We start from the raw sequence: 25,313 nt of genomic DNA, 5'->3' as shown, positions 1-25,313 counted from the left end.
TTTTCCTGCAGGGCAAATGCAATCGTGTCGCAAACCGATTCATTGCAAGTTAAGGATTCTCACTATATTTTATTGTAATCCCAGGGGAATCTCTGGAACTAAAGAGAAATGCAGTGACAAATGACCTGGTGGCAAGTTACAACACACAGGAATCGGGACTTGAAGCAAAGCAGCTACAATTAATGTGTTAATGTAATGACTTGAGTACCAGAAAAAAACCCCAGGTGCCACATATGACATTGAACAGTGTTTCTTTTTGAAGGGGGGAGGGGGGCTAGTCAAGTTACACTTCAAGAAGAGAAAATGTTCTAAAGTGGAGGAGCTGGGAGTATGTTGTTGACAAACTGCGGTGGTGCTGCAGGCAAGTGGTTCAACTATGGCATCATTGTGGCGGTGATGCTGCTGGACCTCAACATGTGGAAGAACCAGATCTTCTACCAGCCGGAGGACTACGGCCAGTACACTGGTCCCGACAACAAGGTGCACACTGTGGTCAACTATGCCACACTAGCCACGGGTGAGCAGCAGGAGTCATTCCAGTGCGTGCTCACTGCGAGCATGCCACGCGCAGTTGCAGGGCCAGGTGTTCTTTCTTTCTTTCTTTTCTTTATTTGCCTATAAAATGATGTAGCACAAGCACTGTTTAGACATGTAGCTGGTGGGTCAATGAGTAACAATTACTCATAAGCAGGTGAACTCATTGGGGATATAATGGCATCATGGACAAGGACTCAAGCATTAGAAACAACATTGTTGAATTAAGCTGTCTCAGGCGGAAGAAGAAGCCCCTCCTTGCACACGAGAGCCCGTGCTCACGAGCATGCGCAGCCAGAGTCTAGCGAAATGGTTGAAAAATAAATATTGTTCCTGATGCTTTAAGCCTCACTTCTTGCCAGTACACCACCTTAAAGGGCCCCTCACCAGGCCCCATAGCAAATTTTGGTTATACGCTGGAAGTTGTTACGTGTCCTCTAGGGAACGTTCTGCCTCAAAAGTTTTTCAAGTCGGCTCATTAACAGCCGAGATATAAATATTTCAGTGCTGCAAACCCATGTTTTCAGCAGGCAAGCTCCACTGCATAGCGAGACTCCCTCTCCACTCGCCCCGTCTAGCCTTCGCAAGTGAAGCCCTGTCTTCACTTTTTTTTTTCCAGCGCTACACATTTGCGCTGACGGCATTGAGTGCGACCGGCTGTCTTATTCTCACAGCGCATGATTTTGCGCGCTGTGCACAAGGAAACATGACTAGCGGTATAATTCAGTGCTACACAAATACTGAGGCAGAATAAGCGTATCGCAGAGCATGATTTCGCGCTGGAGCACGGTAGAAAATTGCATAGTTTCAGTACCTATGCACGTGACCGCACGACCGTGGGAACAAGCCGACGAAGCGGAAGTACATCTCTCTTGCTTCGGTGCGAAGTAAAGCAAAAAAACACGAAGACATTCCGTTTGTGTGGTTTATTATTTCTCTAAACTTCCATTCGTCAGTTCAAGCAACAGATCACACAAATAACAGATGGTGCCTTGAATAATTCTTGAAGTCACACGTCGCCACGGGCGATGTCACACTGCAGACTCGAGTACGTAGGTGCAGGGTCGTGACTATGTCATCCTGCAGCTTGGAGCACAGCGGCCGTGAGGAGAAGAAAAAACGGCGTTCGGTTTGAAATTTCAGATCTTTCCGCAGCGTGTAGTGATGTAATAGTTTGCAGACACGATTGTTATCACACAATGTATGCTTTGTACTTGTCAGCTCAAAATGGCCAGACCTGGTGAGGGGCCCTTTAAACAAGATCATATATTAATATACATTCTGAGAAGAAGAACAAGTACAATAACCAAATGGTGCAATAGAGAAGACGTGCTCTAAAAGACAGCAGCACACAAACAATAATTAGAAATGTCATGATAATAAGACCAAGCTCATATAGTATTGTTTTAATAAAGGGCCGGGATTGTGGGATACTTCTTTTTTATATCAGGGGGTATACTGTTCCAAGTTTGGGCTCCAGTAGTTGTAAACTGACATGCCCCGTATACATAGTCAATAGGAGGCCAATTAAAATTGTGCCGAGTAGTGTTTCTGGTCATTCGGGACAAACAATGAAATATGCTTACAGGAAAATTAAACCTTTTCTTTAGTTAATCTGGTTTGGAACTTCGCAATTTGCACAGATGTCATGAGCGAGTAGGCAACATGTGGTGATCATTCAACACGTGAAAAATTCACGAAAATGGCCTTCATGCCATCAGAGTTTGTTACAATTCTATCCAAAGGAAAATATGGCACTGCGCTGCTATTGTATGACTGGGAATGCCGAGAATAAAGAGCTGTAGATTGACACCATGTTCTGATGGCCAGGACACTTCCTTGATCTCAAAGAACAGTGCTTTATCTGTCCCCTATGGTTGAGCCAGAACACAGTGTAAGACAGCATGTTTGCTACTAACCCACTAAGTGCCATGCTTGAGTCATAGACGATCTTTCGTATGATCACAGCAGTGAGTGTGTGACCCCAAGAGACTGCCGGTCACATGCCTTATCAGTCCACTACACCAGAATAAAAAGCGTCTTTTCAAGTTTTTTTCAATGTAAGGAAAGTCTGTTTTTACATGTTTGGATAAAAGAAGGGCACCATAATGCCTGAAAACTAATACTACTCATAATTTTTATACAAGTTACGGCAAACTTGACTTGTAATATTACGGTTATGTACAGGGGAAAGCGTTGAACATCTGCAGGATTCTGTTTTAGTGCATTATCGCTACACCCCATTACCTTTTTTTTACCCGCTAAATTTAGTGGGCTACGTCAGGAGGCAAAACCACAAGTTTGCGGGGGCCTATGTTTATAAACAGAAAAAAGTTCTATACGTGTCTGTTGGGATAGCCCGCGCTAGCAGCACAGCCTGCCTTCCCATGTTTCTACATCTGAAGGAAAATATGTATAAAATATACTCGTCTGGGCATTGATGCACGCGCCTGTCCAGAATCTTCTTTTCTCATAGAACAAGTAAGGTTTAGATTAAGAAACTACCATAATTATAATTGTTGTTTATTGCAAGTGTAAATTTTTGTTTGAATTTTCTGAGTTAAACACTAAAATATTCAGCAACGCCGAAAATAAATAGTAGCATTTTAATTTTAAGCCTGCTAGCGTGTTATCTAAAAATTAAATTTCTAGCACTTACGTAAAACCTCTAGCACACGGGGGATAGAAAAAAATTCACACAAGAACTCCTCTGGTACTTGTCTAAGTGTGCATAAGCATTGTGCCACTTGCTCAATTCCATGCAGCCCGGTGTCATCAATCTTATGAGACTTTATCAGGCCAGTATAAACCCTTATTGGTCGTCCACTTATCATGTTCAACAGCAAACATGATAAGGCAGCTTTAATTAGTATAGAGTTCATTACAGCACTCAAACCCACTACCGTTGCTGTTAATTAAAGTATGAGTCACAGTTAATTAAGTCACTCAAACCCTTGACATTTGGTGAGAGTCAAACCCACGACCCTTGGTGTTAATAATGTGAATTATGTTAATGTGTGAATGTTGTAATGTAAATTAAGGTGAATTGAGGTTTATTTAACGAAGCTGTTTCAATTTTCTGAGAGGGGGTATGCAGTGCTTTATTGATGGTTCATATGCTTGTTTTGAGTTTGTTCTTTATGGAAATGTGTGCTGTTCTGTGTGTTGTATGGGTGATTTCATTGAATGTGTGCAGTTCGCTTCACTTTGCCGAGCACTTGTGACCTCTGTATGAGCCATTCATTGTCTTACGTGGCGGACAAATTTCTCATTGGGTAGGCATAGAAATGCTAACACATTTAAAATGTCTAAAACATTCGGCACACAAAGGGCTACACATCAGCCCTTGCACTAGTGGGTACAGCAGTTATATCAGATTTGAATAGCACCATTGGTAGATCACTGAATTTGGAGGGAAAGATGAGCAGGGGCTCTGGGCCGAAATCGGGCCTTATCTTTAAATAAGAGAACTGGAGAGAAATTGGGATTTTTGTACTCTGGCAGCCCACTGTTTGGGATTTACCTGATAGATTTCACAAATTGTTAACACATAATCTCATTTTGGATGCATACGTTTATAGAGAGCAACTCGCAAGTCACGTGACAAACATATAATTACAGGGAGATCTACAGAAAAGAGGGTTTGTTTACACTATGTACAAGGACAATAAAAATGGGCAGCAACAACAAAAATGACGGATGATATACCTCACTTCGTCCTCCTCTTGTCCGGTCTACACGTCAGCATCTTCTAAATCCGCAGCACAATTGGCTCATAACACTACCCTCCGGCGGCAAAAGCACCGACTCAGTGCAGGTGAACAAAGTTACATGAAAGAACTAGCACACAAGGTACTTAGGGGTTTCCGAGGCACAATAGGGCTTGAGACGGACAACGTGGACAATGTCTGTGTGGGGATGAGCAGGTGATGACGGAAGGCAAATTGGCTTCGGGAAGCAAATGTGGTGTGCGTCCAAAGTCAAGAATAGGGATATATGCCCGGTTCGTAGAAATAGTCACAACAGAGTGAGGGAGGGTTACACTTCTTGTCAAAAGAGCGCCTAGGGAAGGAAAGATCATGCAGTTGTCGTCACAAACCACAGGATCTGAGGTCAGTGTGACCTACGCCGTGGTCGCTGGTCAAAGGCGAACAAACTTGGCGACAGATAAACGATGTGGTGACTCAGTGGTCAGACCAGGCACAGTAGGGAGTTCTAACTGTAGAAAGCCAGAAAAGAAGTCAATCAGGGCAGAATGGGTATGCAGGGAGTCATGCCTGAGGATGAGTTCATGTGGACACTGGTGCAGAACAGCGAATAGAGCTGAGGTCTGATGGATAGCAAAACTCACATGCGCAGTACACAAACGACAGGCAATGCCACAGGCATCAGAACCTTGCGGAGACAGCGAGAAATGCGAGCGCGCATAACCGATAATTGCGCCCCGTGTCTGTGAGTGCCAAAACAGGCAGGTCATCCACTTGTATGTCCAAAAGATTTTGTCGGGTGGCGAGGGTCAACAGAGGATTTCCGAGTTGGTTGGCCAATGCAGCATCTACTCCGGGAGCTGCACTGGTCACTTTTCCAAAGAGGGATGGCGAGGCTATGGCGTCGGCGAGCGATGGGCAATCTGTGAGAGAGAGTGCCGGTTCTGTGGAGATGGCGAGCGGTGGTCGTAGCATGGAGTTGGAGCAGCAATATTATAGTGTGGTGGGTCATTGCGAGCATGAAAGGGTAAGGAACGGCTCTCTTCCGGGCGGTAAGTGTACGCAGGACAAGGAAGCCGACCATAGCAACCATAGCGGGAAATATGACCTCTCTCATTGCATTTGAAGCATATTGGCTTGTCATCATGTGTGCGCCACTGGTTTGGGTTGTGATATCCGAGATAGGTCGGCTGTGGGCAGGGAAGTCGAAAGTAAGTGCTGATGGTTGGGCTATTTAGAGCACAGATGGAATGGATGCCTGCGCTTGCCAACCCTTCGCATATGACAGCTTGAATCAAAGATACTGCCAGGCGGGACTCGTCAATAAGAACAAGTCTGAGGAACCGATGGAGATCCAGCCTCGATCTTGCGCAATACAAGATGCAGCAAGTTTTCGGCACCAGGCAGCTGGATATTTTCACTATGGGGTAGTGGCAGTGTTAGGGAGCCGAACGAATTGTTGTGAGACACGACGGCTCTTTGCTTCTTCAAAGGGTCAGCACTCTCTTATGATGTCGTCGACAGTCTAGCAGTCCTTATAGACCAGTAAATTAAAAACATTAGCAGCAATGCCTTTTAAGAATGTGGCTGACTTTGTAAGCTTCGGGCATCTTGTTGTCGACCTGCCGACAGAGTGCTAATAAATCTTGAATGTACACAACATACGGTTCAGTAGATGTTTGGGCCCGACATAAATGTTCCTTCTTGACGGCTCACTGGCGTCCAACTGGCTTCCGAAAGAGTTCCTACATCTTTTGCTTGCAGGTGTCCCAATTGATCAATTCCTGCTCATGTGTTTGGAACCAAGCACAGGTTGTTCCCTTGAGGTAATAGATGATGTTAGCCAGCATTATAGTCGGGTCCCACCGATTATTCTTACTGGCTCATTTGCATTCGATTAGCCAGACTTCGTTGTCCATGGTGTCAGTTCCAGAGACGGAGCCAAGATCTCGGAGTTGGGTCAAGACAATTGGTGTTGTGGTAGCGGAAGCTCAAGCAGTGGTCCTCTCAATCGACATGGTTGAATGGCTCACAAGATGTCCGTTCTGAAGTTCCGTGATGGGATCGTGATGTATCCTGCAACTCCACCAAGATGTTACCAGGATATCTACAGAAAGGGGGGGTTTATTGACATTACGTACAAGGAGGCTAAAAATGGGGCAGCAACAACAAAGATGGCAGACAATAAACGTCACTTCGTCCTTCCTCTTGTGCACTCTACACTTCAGCACCTTCTTCTACATCTGCAGCACAATTGGCTCATAACAATATCTATACAACTCCTCATTTACAGACATTATTTACTTTTTGTAAGAAAGTCACATAAACAAAGACAACAAATATAGATGTGCTTGGTGATCCCTTGCTTACTTTGTTTTCTGCACTTCAGCATAGGAAGAAAAGCACGAACATTGCTGCACATAGGCATACTTTACAAAAGGTGTGATGCATTTTTTTTATACCATAAGCCCTGGTTCAGTTCAGTTTCAGTTTATTATTCATTCATAACAAGTGGCTACAAGAAATGGTATACAGACAAGGTTCCCAAAGTCAGACTGCACTGGGACCCTTGGATTAGAAGTTATATAAAAAATAAAGCGGAATACAGAGCAGAGAAACAAAATATGAAATGAGCAAAATATAACCAAGAAACTGAGTGATGACACACATAAAAAACAAAAGGAAGAGGAAAAATGCACAATCATTGCCAATTACACAGCTACTAATTAGCAAAATAACATTATAGGAAATTAATCAGACAGCAAATAATTCTTGAGTTGGTATTTGAAAGAGTATAAAGTAGATAACAACTTAGTGGAATATGGTAGACTGTTCCAAAGTTTAAGCGTGCAAAAATAGGAAGCCATCTTTCCTTAGTTAGTATGACATAAAGGCAACAGGAAATTTCCTTGTGCTGCAAACCTTGTGTTATTAGGATTAAAAAAGAGATCAGAACTAACGAAGTTGTAAGAAACTTCTTGAGTTGGGGGGGGGGGGGGGGCAATTTGAAAAAGAATATCGCTAAATGATAGTTAAACAAATCAGTAACTTGAGGAATGCGGTTTGTACGTAGTTGTGAAGAGGTGTTAGAGAAAAAATGGCTTTGCGTTATAATGTGGGTAACCTGATTTTGAATGTGCTGAATAGAGGAAAGATGACAATGATAGGTATTACCCCAAGAAGCAATACCATCAATGATATGACTATGAATTGTGGGAGATACGCGGTTCTCCTCCGTACTCTTGGGGACAAAGGAACGACAACACAGTAGTGCAAACAGTCACAAGGGCATTTATTGCACCTTTCATAGATCAATGCCTGCTAGCCGAGTTGCTATCCCCAAAACATGCCGATGGGCGCGCGACAAATCTAGAAGTCCGACTTACCGCGACCGCATTGCGAGTGAATATGTTCGCCCCATGCTGGATCCCTACGCCTGGTCGCTCGCGCGTACTGTCACGCGAACGGTGTTCAAGGCGGCCACGCGAGACGGTCTCGCAGAAGCATGGTCGGCGCACGCGCGGGCGGCACGGGCGTCCGTCCCGCTCGCTTCCCGAACCCAAAGAGCCCAAGCGCCTTACTTTCCCGCGCCTAAGTAACCCCGCCGCAGCGCAACACTAGCGCCATCTCTCGCGCTGCGCTTCAACCACTCGGACCGCCGCGGGCGCCAGGCCACGCGGCGGGCGAAGCCGCCCTGCAGGAGACGATCTATGCGGGAAACCTAGATCTCAGGGGAGGCGTAAGTCACGCATCCCCACAGAATGAAAGTGAAGTATAACTGACCTTCATTATCATTTGCATTTTCAGCATTTCTGTGACCATCTTCAACCTGCTGGGCATTAGAATTTACCGTTATTGGTAAAACAGTCTCTCAATGTCAGCGCTAGCGCAGTGCAGAGCAACTCAGCGCTGTGTTCGCTTCCTAGCACATCATCGCTGTTTACATGCGGGTGACGTGTGGGGAATAGGATGCAATGTGTTATTGTGATGTTCATGTAAACATGGATACTGAATGGTTAACAAGCCTTCGTTAATCGAAGGCGGGCAGGCGCTGAATACACTACATATGTTGGCATTAGCTTGAATATTCAGAAATGAAGCATATATAATATTCATGTATTATTAATAATAACTGTAAGTCGGCCTAGTTGGAACAGATTCATTTTTTAAAAAGCTTTTTGTACGCAAACAAACAGGGACAAAGAAGAGGAGCAACACAAGGATGAGCGCTTTCTAACAACTGGTTTTATTTTCAAAGAACTTCCTGCTTAAATACCCGCAGATCTGCGCAATCTAGTCAACAGAGCACGCCTATAGCGCATATAACACTTGAGATAAAATGCCGTGGACCAAAGCCACCCGGTCAACATAAAAACAGCAAGGTGCATGAAACAACCACTTACAATAAAATACATTGAAGATGTGGAGACAGAAGGGAATTTTCCTTATCCAGCAATGAAACAGAAGGATGGCTGTTGCATTTTTCTTTTTGTTTTTCAATCGAGTGTGCTTCCACAATTTCCCTCGTGGTTTGATTCCTATGCCTAAACAAAATGTCGGTGATACTAAGACAAGGTTAGCAATCATGTTCTTGACAATGCATTGCCAAATGCGTACTTGGGCGACCTTTCAGACTGGACAAGTGTTCCCTTAACCTCGCGTTAATGCATCTCGCAGTCTGCCCTACGTACACACGACCACACGTCGTAGGAATCTGATAAACAACGTTTTTTGGGCAATCAACAAATTGGTTCTTGCGCGGATGTTTAACGCTACATTCATTCTTTGCATCATCCTTTCTTTCGAACTTATTTTTAACCTTAGAACACACGCTACCTATATTGTTTTTTGCCAAAAATACCACTTTTACTGCGTAACTGCCAGCCACTTCTTTAAGTCTGTGTGAAAGACAAACATTGTCTTTCACACAGACGCAGACAAAACATTGACATACCTTGACCATTTGCTGACACAGGAAGGGCAACGTTCATTGATTTTGTAACACCTGTCATTTGTTCTCACGCTTTACAGAAGGGTGGAATTTGAGGGAAAATCGGGTTGAATTTGGTTTTTGTAATGCTTGTTTGGGATGCACAAATTGGGAATTATTGGTCCCTGTCTGAAAATGAAGAACCCTAGCCATATACTATCTACTGCAGCGTACACGGATGATGCCAGTTACAATGTTTTCTCTCAAAGCACAGGTTAGTGGCAAAAAATAGCGCAAAGCACTGTTCGTGACTGGCAGCTGTGCCCCCCCCAACCCCCGCCGCCCTGAGCTGTGGTGAACCCCCCTGCCATGGTGGCCGTGATAGTGTTCTGCTGCTGAGCACATGGTCGTGGGTTCGATCCCTGATAACGTAGGATAAAAAACAGAGACACCGATGAGCACACCACAATATGGTACAGTACACCAGGACGAGCTCACCTTTGTGTTGTTTTTCCTTTCCTTGTGCTCGTCTTTGGCACTGTTTTAGAAATGAATAGTGATGGAATGAAAAAAATGCTTGTGTGCCGTCCTTTGAGGGCACATTTAGGAACCCCAAGTGGTCAGGTTTAATCCAAAGACTTTCACTATGGTGTTCCTCATATTCCGGTTTTGGAACGTTTTAAACACCATAATACAGTAATTAAACTTAATACTTTGCAGTCTTGGGGCTCGGAAGTTATAGTGGAGGGGGCGTGTTACAATAAATACGTACTTCTAGGTTCAGTGCAAGCTGAAACAGCACAATTAAATGAGGACAGAAAAGCTAACATGAATCACAGAACAAGAGCTGACTGCCATCTGTCTTTCATTCAGAGAAAACCAGCCTTTTACAGTCTTCATATCATACATGCATATGCAAGTATAGCCAATATCAGTTATGCTTTCCTAAATTTGTTCTTTCCTTGATACCAGCCAGCTTTAGTATAACATTTCGATGGTTTAGATAAATGCGTGCTTAATGGCTCTGAATTGTCATTGTGCTTGTCTTCTGGCATGCTTTTAGTTGAGTGTTCAGCATTGCCGATACATAGCCAAGACTAAATTCTGTGGTGCCATCTAGTAGATGCAAATCAAACCACTTTTGTGGGAGCATTGGTGTCTTTCACTAAGCCTAGCTGTATCAGCTCAAATGACTGGCCTAACAAAAAGCAGTGGCAAAACATTGCTAATTATTTTAGTTAAAAGCTCATTTCGTGATGATCTTGTTTTAAATTGCAGAGGAGATTCAATGGCAGGGGTAAATTCGGCTTGAGGTGAGTGCACTAGAGACGGCTGTGTCGTCATGCTGTCCGTGCAAAGCCCACAAGGCTGTAAACGCAAAAGACACGACGCATACATAGCCTACAAAGCTTCCCACTGAGTTCTCTACCTGCACGCTTTGGAGTACAACCTTTATAACCAACTGTTCTGGAGCTCCAAAATTCTTTGTTATACAGGTCACTTCACATTATAGGTCGCACAATGTAATGCACACTCTAGAGCAGACTTGGCACGCTCAACAAAAGACCACCTTTATTAACATGAATTCAAGAGAAACTTAGTGAAATAAGTCTGTGATTTTTTTGTGCGCACTTTGTGTGACAGAGTGCAACTTCAACCAATCACCTAGGTTTGCAGCAGCATGGTCTCTGGCGAAACGCAGGAGCTACGCAAAATAACGTTGCAGATCGTTGAATGTTGCCATTGCCTCCCTTGTCAATACTGGCCAACATAGTGGCCATCACTGAAACCTGGCTCTCGGCAGACATCTTCAGTCACGAAATTTCTGTTATTCGTAAAGTTAGGCTGTCTCATAGTGGGGGTGTGGCTGTGCTACTCAAGAATGATATTCCATTTGCTCCAAGTCCTGACGACTCCAATAAGGAAGCTTTATTTTGCACAATATTGTACAACACTGGCATGTTTGCTGGCTCTGTTTATCGAAGCCCTACTAGCAGGTTCGAAGGCATGCTTGCTTTGCAGGAGTTTATGCAGTGCCACGTTCATACTAGCAGAGTGATCCTCATGGGGGACTTGAGCCTGCCGGACCTGAACTGGATTACCATGCACTAGCCTCATCCACTGCACTTGCGGATCTAATGCTGAAATTTAACCTGCACCAGGTAGTCTACCAGTACTAACTAGATGTTGCTGCGCATTTTGACGGCACACAACAGAGCGCTACCAGCTAACCCACTCACAAGGCTCTGCAAGTAGCATACTTGATTGCACATTCGTTACAAGCGACTACTTCTCACTTCACGGAATTGAGATGGCTATCGTTGGTTGTATGTCGGACCACGACATACCTAAATGTAAGCTCTCTCTAGAAGGCAACATAACGAAACCGGACCTGGTGCATGCTGTCCTTGACTTTCACAGAGTAGATGATGTGAGTGTTCTCTGTCACCTAGTGCACAAATTTGATGTTTCCCTCCAAGAAGCTTCTAAACAGTGCTGTGATGTTGACACTTTGTGGGGATCAATTTAATTTGATTGCACTACACTGCACATCAAACTTGCAATTCTTTATGTTTGTGGCCTTCTGTTCCTACAATCCCAATGAAATGTTGCAAAGCACAAAAGAAAAACCCATGGATATCGCATGAGGCCTTTGAAGCGAAGTTTAAATTAAAAATACTTAGACATACCATTAAAACAAAAGGTTCGAATCAATCTTTGAAGAATAAACTGACCTCCACTCTCGTTGACTTCAGAGAAAAGCTAAAGCATACAAAGTATCACTACTTCAGCACAACATTGCCTGTCTTCACTACCAACAATCCACACAGGTCTTGGAGATACTTTTGCTCATGTCCAGGTGTATCACCTGAACGGTCTCTAAAAGGAGAACCACTCGAGCGAATACATCACCTTTCTTTCCCAGCTTTCACTACAGATAATGGCTTACTTCCCTCCCTGCCTTGTCCTCCTAAAATCATTGATTCAATAAACACAACTAATCCCGGCGTCCTTAATTTATTGCTTAACCTTGACATCAAAAAAGCTAATGGTCCAGGTAATATCCCAGGTAAGTTTTTAAAAAGGCATGCAAAATACCTTGCCATAATATACCACATATCACTCTCATCTGCACAACTACCCGATGACTGGAAAATAGTGAACGCGATTCCTATACATAAATATAGTGACATCAATGAACCTTCATATTACAGGCCAATCTCACTTACCAGTGCATCTTGTAAAATATTGGAACAGATTATTTGCAAATATGTCACTGTATTTCTTGAGCGAGAACATATATTAGATATTAGCACCTCAACAACACGGCTTTAGAAGTGGCCTCTCAACAGTCACACAACTAAGCGAAGTGGGGCATAACATGATCCTTCTTGACTTCAGCAAAGCATTTGATTGTGCAGGCTAGGTTAAAGTAGTTACAAAACTTGAGGCTACAATAAAGGATGGTAAGCTTACTGCATGGATCAAAAACTTCCTATTGGATCAAACACAGTATATCATTGTTGATAGCATTCCTTCCAGGTCTGTAGCAGTCACCTCAGGAGTCCCTCGAGGGCCAGAGTTGGGCCCATTGCTATTTTTTATTCTTTATTAATGACACTACTGCTAACGTTGAATGTGGCATTAAGCTTTTTGCAATCATTGTAAAACAGTATTTATAAAGAAAGTGGGAGTAACAAAGAGTGCTTATTCTTTAAACAGGGCACTCAACTTGTTGTCCATTTGGTGCAAAAAATGGCAAATATCTATTAACACCACTAAATCTGTATGTATGTCCTGTACAACAAAAAAGAAGCCTTTGGAATTTTCTGACATTCTTGGTGGGACTTGCCTGAGAAAAGTAAATCGCCACAAGCACCTAGGTTTTACATTCACTTTTGACTTTTCATGGAACTTACACATTGATAACATTACTTCAATCGCATTATGCAAACTTTTGTTTCTTAGACAATTTTGACACCTTGTACTGAAGGGCACCAGACTGCTAGCTTATACAACTTTTGTTTGCTCCATCTTAGAATACTCTAACATTATCCGATTTCCGCACACATCAACTAACATATCAAAAATAGAAAAGGTGCAAGAAAAAGTTGTGCAGTTCATCTTTAATAAATGCAGCTCCTATGACTCCCATACAAACCTCTTAGCCAATGCAGGCTTTGGAACCTAATTCATTAGGGCCAGACGATCTCGTTTAAAATTCATCTTGGCAATACAGTGAAACCTCGTTAAACCATAGTTGGCCAGAGCTCGGAAAAAGTATGTACTAAACGGTAGTACTGCTTAACCGAAATAGCATGAGATCGCCCACTTATCTGTCAAAAACGGAACTCGGAGAGAGTGCGATGATAGGAGGAAAAACATGCAGTATTTATTTACTTCGCGCGACAACCATGTTATTTTTGTTTGATGCCGCGGTGGCCTAGCAGCGACGACAGCGGCCTCAAACTGGCTGAAGCTGTAAGCCAGTGCCCTCTTCTCGGCAAACACTCGCATGGCAGATTCCTCGTTGGCCTTGCATAATCTCCGTTCACAGGCGGGGTAGTGTTGCAGAAGTCGCAGGGCACCTTTTCATTGCGGGTTGCTGTTCTCGTAGCGACGATTGCATTCATGAGGCTGACGTAACGCACAGCTTCTGCCACTGTCGGGCCTGAATCGCCCATGCTGTTGCTTTCCATGTTGTCCTTACCACATTTGCTAGGCGACACTTCGGCAACGACAGAGGCAACGATGGCGAAAAGTCGAACCTCGTAGCCAACATCTCTTCATGGTCGCAGCAGCGCTGTCAAGCAACTTCTTTGCATTCCAAATCCCACACACCGTAGTGAACAGTAGCCAGCGCCGACTTTCTGCGTCACATTCGATAGCACGAACAATGTCTAATTTTTCTTCTATGCTAAGCACCTGGTGTCTTTTTTATCCGAGTTTCGGCATGACGCGAGCTCCAGCTTGCATGATGCCGCAACGCTCTCTGGCACAGCGCCGAAATGATGTTGATGTGGCTTCATGCGCAAACACACAGAGCGATTGGAGGTCATTGTGCTGATCTCTGAGGCTTACTATTCTGCCGGGCCGCCCGATGGAGACGACGCACCGCCGTGTTTGCGCAAAGAAAAGTGGAAACATTATGTGTTAACCAATACGTACACAATAAGCTGGTACGGTCTATGCGAATACAAAACACATTATGTTCAATGGCCACTGAGTCGGGGATTTGACTTTACTACTTTTAAAACGAAAATGCTGTTTAAGCAGGTACGGTTTAACGAGGTTTTACTGTACAGCTTGACGATTTGTCTGCAGTCATATTTGTGGACAAATCGCTGAGCGACCAAATGGAGCAGTGTCTCTCAGAAAGCCTCTATGTTCTACTACATGCTCGACACGACACCACAGATGGCCTTTCAGTCCTACGTGGTACAGCGGCTTTCTTCAGGAAGTCTGACCTCAAATTAATGCTGAGCGACAAGGAAGGAGGCTTCGTCATTCTCCCAACACCAATCTTCAATAAGAAAGCTGCCTCAGCCATAGAAAAGTGCGTCAGACTAGTGGACAGCACACCTGTGAACATCAAGACTAGGGCAACCGCTCTGCTCTGTGGCATGAAACTGGATGCACCTTGCACCCAGTGCATCTAAGTCAGGTCATGCAAAGGCAGCGTGCTTAAGGTATGTTTTTCTGCAAAAACCCACAAGCTACTCTGTCCTTCCCAGGCCATAGTTACAGAAAGGGATAGCTGGCAACGCAACATCAGTGTAATCCTTCAGCATCACCTCAGTGTACTAGCACTATAGGGCCCACTTGTGCTGAAGAATTTGGTAGTCGAAGCTTTGAAGATGGGTGCACCAGGGGCGAACTTTGCATTGTCAGGGGGCATTAAGGAATAATTTTATTCTGTACTGCATGACAAGCTTTTTGTAACCGTCCAAGCAGCAATTGACTCATGTGGTGCTGTTTCATTTCAGAATGGCTGTCTTATCATGACATAAGATTTTCTAGAGCTTTTAGCCTTCTACCTGGCCTCTACCATTGTGTCATTTAACAGTAAGACTTACATACAAAAAAATGGTGTTTGCATTGGTTTATTGTTAGCACCCATTCTGGGTGACATTTATCTAGCCAACTTTGACGATTTGTTTTTGCATGAACTGAGCCAGAATTATGTTTTAAAAGTACATAGATATGTGGAAGATTTTCTTGTTATTATATCTGTTCCTCCTAATGCAAACAATACTGCAGTAGCTCACCGTGTTTTATACGGTATTAAGCAATGTTCACTCTCTTTCTTTTACGATGAAACTTCCTAATAATGGTATACTCCGGTGTTTGGATTTAGCTCTGTATTTTAATTGTGACAGCCATGTTTGTTGGGAGTATGAGCTGCATTCTCACAAAGCTATTTTACCCTTTAACTCGTCTCACACTAAACTAGTGAAACGGAGCATTGCTTCTTCATGCCTCATGCCAGCCTTGACTAAGTCATGTGTACACACTGTCAGTCATAGCTTCAGCCTTCAGGTTTCGCATCTGAGAGCATCGGGATTCCTTTCAAGTATGCTGGTTGATGTAGGCTCCAAGCCTCTTAAGCTTGAGGCGTCATCCAACATGTCGCCACGTGAGGTCAAACAAGTACGTCGTGATGGCATACATCTAATGATTCCACACAACCTCCTTAAAAATATTGGGCAAAAACATAGTGTCGACCTCATCTACAGTGCCCCTCTCAAGGTTTCTTAGTTGTGTGCCCTTGCTAGTGGCCAAAAGAAGGAAATGGTGTGCGAAAAGAAATGCTGCGCCAAGCCCTTGATACCCTGCATATCTTATTGACCGCAAATAAAGACGGGGACTATGCGGTCAATATGATATGCAGTAAACACCAACTAGGCCAAACTGAAGTTCTTCTTGATACCCTGTGCCAATGAAGTGGTATTTAATATACCACTTAGTTGCGGAAAAGCGAAATGCGAGAACACCCGTGTACTTAGATTTAGGTGCACGTTAGAGAACCCCAGGTGGTTGAAATTTCCGGAGACCTCCACTACGGCGTGCCTCATAATCAGAAAGTGGTTTTGGCACGTAAAACCCCACAATTTTTTTTTTTTATAGTTGAGGAAAAGATTATGGTATTAGGTGTGTGCAAACACCGAAAAGTAGATTTCGAATTGAACATCAAATCAAATGTAGGAAAAAAGGGAAAGCTGAATATCGAATCGAATATAGAACATTGGGAAATTTTTTCACGAAATTTAGCGCTTACAAATTTTAGGCAAGAAAATACAGTGCATCACATCTGGAGTCTTCTAGCATTGTATAACAAGAATGTTGCAAACTGTCAGTAACTTGGGCATATAGAAATCAAGATATATAATACGCTCGACTTTTATTAAAGGAAACACCAAATTAGTATGTCGGCACTGATTACAGCTCAGTTATAGTATATGAAGGTGTGGAAAATATTTGTTTACCAGTAGAATTTCTGTTGAATAGAATCTAGTGTTTTGTATTTTTTTGCTCTTGAACTAATGAATGAGTGATGTTCTGTTGTACTGAATACCAAGGTGGAATACCTCTGCACCTGCAAGACATCCGCTTTCTCGACCTTGGCATCTCTATCATCTGAAACGTCAATGAGGTTTCCGAACGCCAGTATCCTTGTGTCCCATTCCGACTTTGCCAGCTTGTTTTTTATTAGGTTTATCATCTGCTGTATCCTGGGATTCGTGGATCACAGCAACTCATGGCTTAACATTTTGTCTGTCCTGTTTGAACGCAACATACACACCTGGACACGCCTGTGCCTTGCTTGTTAACAGTGCAGGGTCTACAGGCACTGTACTATGCCGCTGACCAAATTTGCTCCCCAGGAATTCTGTTTTGCTGTCATTCACGTTGACTTAGTCTGATTCCTCCCTTTCTCCAAGGAATTCTGATGTATAATTACAACCGTCGACTGTTTCACACGTTGGCCTGAAGCAGTGCCAGCAGCACTACCCCTGTCTTTAGATGCATAAACCATTTCGGGACTTTGGTCGAGACTGTCGCTGACCATGGCCAGCAGTTCGAGGTGGCCCTATTCCAGCAGCTGACAAGACTCCTGAGCAACGCCCACTTCAGAACTACAGTGTGTCACTCACAGGCCTTGCGGAGCGATTCCATCAGCCGCTCAAAGCTGCTTTCATGGCTGCCAGCAGCCACAAACAGTGTGTCACATCTCTTCCCATCATATTTCCGGGGCTGTGCACTGCAATCAAAGATGTCCTTGGCTGTGTGCCTTCTAACCTCGTCTATGGCACCTCCTTACAACTGCCACTAGGGCAAGGCTGCCCTCTCAATGTGGCCAAATTAGGGTGCATACCCAGCTCAGCTTATGTCAACCAGGCAGCACACCTTTTCACAAGCCCACATGCTTCTCCTACCAGAGCCCAACAACACAAGCCGTCGTTGGTCCAACATCACCATCGGGACTGCTCACACGTATGAACGTATGACTGCACAATGAACCCACTTGCCGTGCTCTCGATGCACCATACAACGGTCGGTACCTTGTCAGACGTGCGGATACTCTACTCGTCAATGATTGCAACACCATATCCCTGGACTAGCTGAAACCTGCCTTTGTCGAGGCTCATGTGGCTGCTCCTGTGTTAGATTCATCAAATTGTCTTGCTGCGGCATCAATAGGCCCAACAGCACAAGACCCGTCCTCATCACCTAACCCCAAGCACATGCATTGAGTCAACTCTATTACCAAAGGACTGTACTGGTGCTGCTACACCATTACCAACGATGAAGAGGACGGCGCAAGGAAACACCTCTGTAACAGTTGTTCATCACGTATGTCTGTGTGCAGTCAAGCAGTAATGAACATCAGAGACATGCAGATAGATGTAAACCAACATTTATCGTGGATGGTAAAGTGAAACAAAACAAGCAGTAAACACAGAGTACAGAACGAAGTCACTCAAACAAACACATGCCAACATTAAGTCCTACGCACAGCGTTCGAGAAAGGAGTAAAAATGTCTCACAGGTTCAGTTCCGATGGTGACGATGATCGGCAGAGAGCTGTTGTGACAATTCCTGTTGGAGGTGAGCCAAGGCTTGACGACAGGGCGCGACAGCCCCTTGTTGCATTACCATGGCCAGTGCACTCGAACGGGCGTCAGGCGGGTGGCTTCCACCACCACAGCTCCACGTGCCACCTCGAGCAAGCGGTGGCCTCAAAGCAAAGGCCTCGGTTAGGCCTCGGTTAGGCCTCGTCCCAAACACAGCCTTAAGCTGCTCCGACAGGCGGCTACGAGCAGGCAACAGCCAGGCCTGCTGCAAACGGCGTCACTCCAGGCACTACTCTGCATCCGCGCCAACAGGCAGACGTTTCCTCAGGGCCATCTCAGGGACCGCAGCAGGAGCTCCCAGAATGGTGCACTGGTCCCGCGCCCTCCCCGTCATGAGCCTCACGCCTTCTCATTTGGCACCCGCCTCTCTTCTTCCTTTTCTCTTGTTCAATTTTCTTGATGCTACCAAGTGCACAAGCTGCCCCTAGCTCACCTCTTTCTGTTTCTTCTTTCTTCATTCTTTTCAGCACAAATTCAAAAGCCTCAAGAGTTTTCATAAAGTCCACGTTCACATAAATTAAGCCCTTGCACTACAACCTCGATAGCATGTGCGCTGCGAGCAATAAATTAGTCCTTGCATTAGTCCTTCTCTCTACAATACTATCAAATAAATTGAAACCTACAGAAGTTACAAGTTACTAGAATGGGTTTCCAGATTAACCTGCATTTGTAACAATGGTTAATTCAATCTCTAGAGTGCACTTTCAGGACTAGATAATGCTTATAAATTGGCTTTAAAGCAATTTGCATCATCACACTCAGTTGTTTAAGACTGTGCTGTATGATAAAGTGAAGCACTTCCTGTTGGGCTAGTTGGTAGCTATTCATTATAAAACATAAAAACTCCAAATAAACAGACACACACAAGAGAAGAAAACGGGACAGGGCGCCACTGACAACTGCTTTATTCAAAGAACGCAGGCACCTATATGCCGTCGGCCAACACATTCACACAGAGCAAGCTTTCATTCACGCATCTAACCAAACATTCATGACGCACAACGCTCAAGAAACTTCTTCTCGGCCCTACATAATGAATAACGAAGTTTCGCTAACGCACAAGCTGCCTTTCCTGCCTATGTGATAGGCTTCAACCCTTGCTCTTCGGGCAAGAATCCGCACATCTGAAAAACGAGGTTCACAAGAGCGTGAGGGACAGGTCCCGATGTGCTTAGGCAAATTTGGGCCCTCCTTCATTTGCTCAACATTTCTTTCATGCTCCCTGACACGCTCATTAACACAACAGCTGGGAAACCACAACTTTCGTAAGTTGGAAGACTTGTTATTGTTCGTGCTCACTACTATGTGCAAGATACAAACAAGTGAATAAATAGTACCCTTAAAACCATAACAGTTTAATTTCATTAGCAAACAGTTAGAGTTTATTCTTTCAAATGCCCATGAAAAGTCTGTAATTGCAGCCAAGAGCAAAATTTTTTTTCAGACAGAGTAGAACTTATTTTTCTAAATACTATTAATATATTAAGCCGTGTCAATTCTGTGCCAAATTGAAACAGCCAAGGGTAGCTACGTTTCTTGCAAACAGTGCACTATAGTACTTTCCCCTTGTCTGTCCATGAAATACATGGTCATTGAAGGCATAGCATTTTCCACTTGATGCGTTATTTTGTATGACGTTTTCATGTAGAATTGACATGACCTGAGGTTGCAAGACAGTTGCATTGAGCTTGGCCCAGACCTAATACTTCTATGATAGGTTTCAAATTTGACGCAATAGTGTGACTTTCTAGCTTGTCTTTGCATTTTACTTAATTTATTTCTGTATACTGCAAGCTTTGTAAATATTTTGCGATCACAAATGTTAAAAATTGTGGTACATCTTTACTTTCACTTGTATTTTCCAAATTAAGCTTCACGTTCTCCATTCTTTTCTTGCTTATTAAGGTATGTTATATGTAAAAACTTTTTAATAAATATGAAAAGCTACTACAGTCGACTTAATGTTATACTTTGCACCTGACGGGAGCAACAAAATTTATCAAGTTATCCAGTGGGTCAATTTTCTTTTTTTTTCAAGTGCAAGTGCTTTATTTTTCTTCATATAATCATGATCATACAGATATCTGGACCAATAGCCGGGAAGGTAGTTTCCGGTCCAGTGTCAAATTATAACAGACAGGTCAGGTGCAGATTTTAACTGCAGAGTATTCCGTAACACGTCATGGTTTATAACAGACAAGAAACATTCTGAAAGTACTCCTATATAATCAATTCAAGTAAGTTAGAGATGCTGGTTATCAAGAAAAAAGAATTTGCTACACTGCTTGAAATTACGTGTGGTTTTAACCTCTAGGGGTAAAATATTCCAGATTTTTGTACCACTGAATGCAATTAGCCTTTCGCCATATACATTATAACACTTTGGTAAGTTGAGGTTACCTTTTAAAGCATGTCTAGTACTGAGAGGTGGAAAAAAAGGGCGTTTAGAGGAATAGGAAAGTTAATGCACAAAATATTATTCACTGAAATTGAGGTGTTATGATTACATAGTGCCTTAACCGATAACACATGTGTTTGGAAAACATCATTAAATCTATCACTGGTATAATTTGAAGTGCTAATTATTTTCAGAACCCTTTTCTGTAGTTTTTGTAAAGGTTGTAAGTATGTCATGTAAGTCACGCCCCATAATTCTAAACAATAACTAATATGGCTATGACAAAACGCATAGTAAAGGGATTTGAGTACTTTGCTGTAGTAATTGAGTAATAAACTGTAGAAGTGTAAGGAATAAGATGGCAGAATTGACAGGACTAATTGAGTCGGTGAGAGCTGACATAGTTATTGGCATGGAATTGTGGCTGAACCGTGATATCGGCAATCATGAGGTGTTTCCGAGTGAATTTGGCGCGTATCGTAGAGGTAGGCCGAGCCATGGGGGCGGTGTATTCTTACTTGTTTGAAGTTCTCTGAAATCTGCCGTCTTGGACATCCTGTGTGATGGTGAATCTTTTTGGTGCACAGTTACCCTAGATGATAATTCTTCGTTCGCCGTAGGTGTATCTTACCAACCACCGAACTCGGACTACAATACACTTCAATCGCCGAATGAAATTATCTCGGAAGCTTCAAGCAGACCTTTCATTCTTGCTGGTGATTTTAACCTGCCAGACTTAGAATGGCGTATTGGATGGTCTCGCGTAGATTGTCGCTGGCCAGTGATTGAACTCCGGCGTAGTTTGTAGAGTTCATGCGCCGGTCGAATTGCCAATTTCGCATCTCGAGTGTTTTCTCGATGCTGGTGGCCTTACAAAGAAACTCGGCCTTAAATAAAAACTCGTCGACGGTCTTCGGTGGGCTTCGTACCATTCCGGCAAAAAGTTCTTCCTTTACACCACGCATCAGTAGGCGGACTTTCTTCTCAGGCATTTCAGGGTCGGCGTGGTGGAATAGATGGCTCATTTCCTCCATGAAGATCGCGGTTGTCTCATTAGGTAGCTGCACGCGGGTTTCTAATAGCGCTTGGGCTCGTTCTCGGCGTACGACGCTTGCAACTGTCTCCAGAAAGCTGCTTCGGATGAGGTCCCAGGTCAATAAGGTGGCTTCTCGGTTCTCGAACCACGTCCTGGCAGCGTCTTCCAATGCGAAGAAGACATGTCGCAGTTTGTCGTCGCTAGCTGTTAAATGTAGCGACTCTCTCATATGTCTCAAGCCAGCTTTCCGCGTCCTCGTACGTTGAACCGCGGAACGTCGGAGGCTCCCTGGGCTGCTGCAGCACGATGGGGGACGCTGGGGCTGCCATTAGAGTGGACTTGGTGGCAATCTTCCTGCTCGTCTCAGGCAAAAGACCGTGCTCCGGGGGCAGTCCTTGCAGCCTGCGGCTACCGCGCTGGTTCTTGTTGACATTGAAGTCTTCCGTGTTCGGGCTTGGGTCACAGCTTTGCGGGGGCATCTGGTACATGAACGCAAAGCACCTCCACCAGATGTCACGTGGTAGTGACGGTAAAAAAAACAGCCAAACTGGGAAAGACGAAACTAGTGTTTTATTGGGTGAACCTGTGCCCACAAAAACAGGCTAAACTTAAAGAACGGCGACAACGGCGAACACAGTCGGCAATCGTCAAAATATGATCAGCGGGTCAAACGCGTCGGCTTTTATAGATGAGTTGTCGAATGTTCCAGAGTAATCGCTGTGACACGCATGCCTTCCACAAAGTTCTACGCCATTCGCGTCACGCATACATGCAATCAGATTACACAAGGTTTGGCGAGGACAGACAGCGGATAGAAGCACTGATAACATTCTAGAAACTTCCGATACGTGTAGATGCGTCAGCGCTGAGCGATAACATTTTGTGGATTGTAAAAGTGCTCACCCGTAAAAGATAAACGAGTTCACGTGTCAATATGTGTAAGGAGTACTGGGTGCCAAGTGAACATAGAAATGAAAAATATAATCTACAATTTTGGTTTTATTTATTTTGTTACTTGCCCAACTAGAAATAATAACATTCTAGACCTTGTGTTCTCAATGTCCCCCAGTTTGGTGAATAATGTCATTGTTATTACCACATGGCAGTTGCAGACATTAAAAAGAAAGTAGAAGAACCTTCAGTTGTACAACAAGAAAAATTTTTCTCTTCAGCAAAGGTGACTACTCAAGCATAGCTCAAAAGCTAGAAGATCATTTGCCCCTGTTTGAGTGCCTTGCTGAAAACAATAGTGTAAACAATTTATGGCTTAAGTTTAGGGATAAGATGTTAGCCCTTGTGGATAAGTATATACCTGCGATACAAGCAGGCAAGCTTAATAAATGCAAGAAGCTGTGGATGATATCCGGTATTTTGAGAGAAATCAAGAAAAGGCAACGAGTTTTCCGTAAATGAAAGAAAACTGGAAGCACGCAAAAAAATTGAAAGCATTAACGGGGCAGTATAAATCAAGTGTGGAAAAAGCAAAAAAGAAATATTTCGAGGGCCTCAATAATAAAATGAAAACTAATCCCAAGTCGTTCTGGCATTATATTGAGGACTGCAGATCTAATAATGTTGGAGTCAGCGAACTGAATTTTAATGATATGGTTGTAGTCAATGAGGAAGCTGAAGCCACATGTTTAAATACATATTTCCTATGCGTGTTTTTGCCCAAACATGACGGTCCTTCCCAACCGCACCCAAGCACGTTTCCACTGATGCCACCGGTGGAACTGAGTGTTCGCGGTATACATTCTCTTCTTGAAAGCCAAGACGAATCCAAAGCAGTTGGTCCTGATGGTACCTCTCCTCGTATACTGAAGCGATGTGCTGTGCCCATTTTGCTTTCTCTTTACATAATTTACTCAAAGTCCCTTTCAACAGGCACTTTACCCGATGATTGGAAAATTTCCCATGTTCTTCCAGTTCATAAGGGTGGCTCAAGAAAGGATGTAACAAATTACCGGCCCATTTTATCAATATCGATATCGTGTAAAATTTTGAAACATATCCTATTTAAGCGCATATTGATCCATCTTGCAGATAATAATGTTCTGATAAATGAGCAGCGCAGTTTTCGCAAAGATTTTTCTTGTACCACGCAACTTATAGAGTTCTTTCACGAGCTGGCTTCCAATGCCGACGAGAATGGGCAAACAGATTATGTATTTTTAGATTTTTGAAAGGCCTTCGACACCGTGTCGCACTCCCTTCTCCTCGTCAAACTGCAGGTTCTAAATTTTGACCAGAATGTACTAACTTGGATAACCAATTACTTGTTCGACAGGTGTCAGTGCGTGCTTTTGAATGGGAGGTGTTCATCCTATGTTGGTGTATCGTCAGGCATGCCGCAAGGCTCCGTCCGTGGACCGCTCTTATTCTTCATTTTTGTTAATGATATTTCTGTGGGTATTTCGTTGTGCATACGTTTGTTTGCAGACGATTGTATTTTATATCGGCAGGTTAGTAACGCAAGTGACGGCGTTTCCTTGCAGGACGATTTGGATCACATTACAAGGTGGTGCCAGAAGTGGCAAATGACATTGAATCCAAAAAAGTGTGTTCACATGCATGTTTCCAAAAAGAAAGAAACATAGAAACAGCATACACCATAGATATGTATGTGATTACTGCCGAACCAACATGCAATTATCTTGGCGTTTTATCACATGATTGTTCATGGAAAGCCAATATTGATTATGTTGTTGGTAAAGCAGCAAGGGCTCTTAACTTTATCTAGCGGAACCTAAGATGGGCACCACAGAATTTAAAGAACACAGCCTACCTCACATGTGTTAGGCCTATTTTGGAGTATGCATGCCCTGTATGGGACCCAATGCAGGCCAGGTCTATAGATAAGCTTGAAAAAAAATTCAGACTAGAGCTGTGCAGTTTGTTTAAGGGCAGTACAAGAGGACAGACAGCTGTACCGCTATGAAAACAGAATTGGGTTGGGAATCGCTTTCTTTGCGCAGAAAAGAACTGCGTTTGAAGTTTTTCTTTTGTGTTTTTCATAGTAACACTAGAATTGCTCGTAATAGCTACTTTGATAAACCCAATTACATATCCAGTCAAAATGACCACCGACACAAAGTGAAAGAGTACTGTGCAAGGACAACTATGTTTTGCAATTCTATCTTTGTGATGACTGTCAGAGATTGGAACCGGCTGCAAGAGATGCAGGCGTGCTGTATAGATGAAGAAGTGTTTTATTTAAGTCTGTAACCCCCCTGCTGTAATGCCTTTTTGGCAAAGCAAGGCACTCACTGAATAAAGAAATGAATAAATATCCATCATCATCAGCCTATTCATGTCCACTGCATGACGAAGGCCTCTCCCTGCGATCTCCCAATTACTCCTGTCCTGCGCCAACCGATTCCAAATAGCACCCGCAAATTTCTTAATTTCGTCACTCCACCAATTCTTCTGTCGTCCTCTACTGCGCTTCCCTTCTCTTGGTACCCATTCTGTTACCCTAATGGTCCAATGGTTATCTAGTATGCGCATTACATGACCTGCCCAGCGGCATTTTTTTCCCTTACTGTCTATCAGAATATCGTCTATGCCCGTT

The 25,313-nt window shown here is 43.6% G+C and overlaps 1 protein-coding gene across 1 annotated transcript in view; it reads left to right on the top strand.

Moving 5' to 3' along the window:
• Nucleotides 1-330: 330 nt before the first annotated feature.
• Nucleotides 331-25,313, top strand: part of LOC140217285 (transmembrane protein 117-like) — a 58,946-nt gene continuing 33,963 nt past the window's right edge. Inside the window, exon 1 of the mRNA XM_072287701.1 lies at nucleotides 331-517. Within this exon, the coding sequence (XP_072143802.1) occupies nucleotides 331-517 (187 nt within the window). The remainder of the gene's footprint in view (nucleotides 518-25,313) is intronic.

The sequence above is a fragment of the Dermacentor andersoni genome, chromosome 4, assembly GCF_023375885.2.
Source record: "Dermacentor andersoni chromosome 4, qqDerAnde1_hic_scaffold, whole genome shotgun sequence".
NCBI lineage: Eukaryota > Metazoa > Arthropoda > Arachnida > Ixodida > Ixodidae > Dermacentor > Dermacentor andersoni.
Note: the sequence above shows the minus strand (reverse complement) of the source record. Positions and strands in the feature narration are given on the sequence as shown.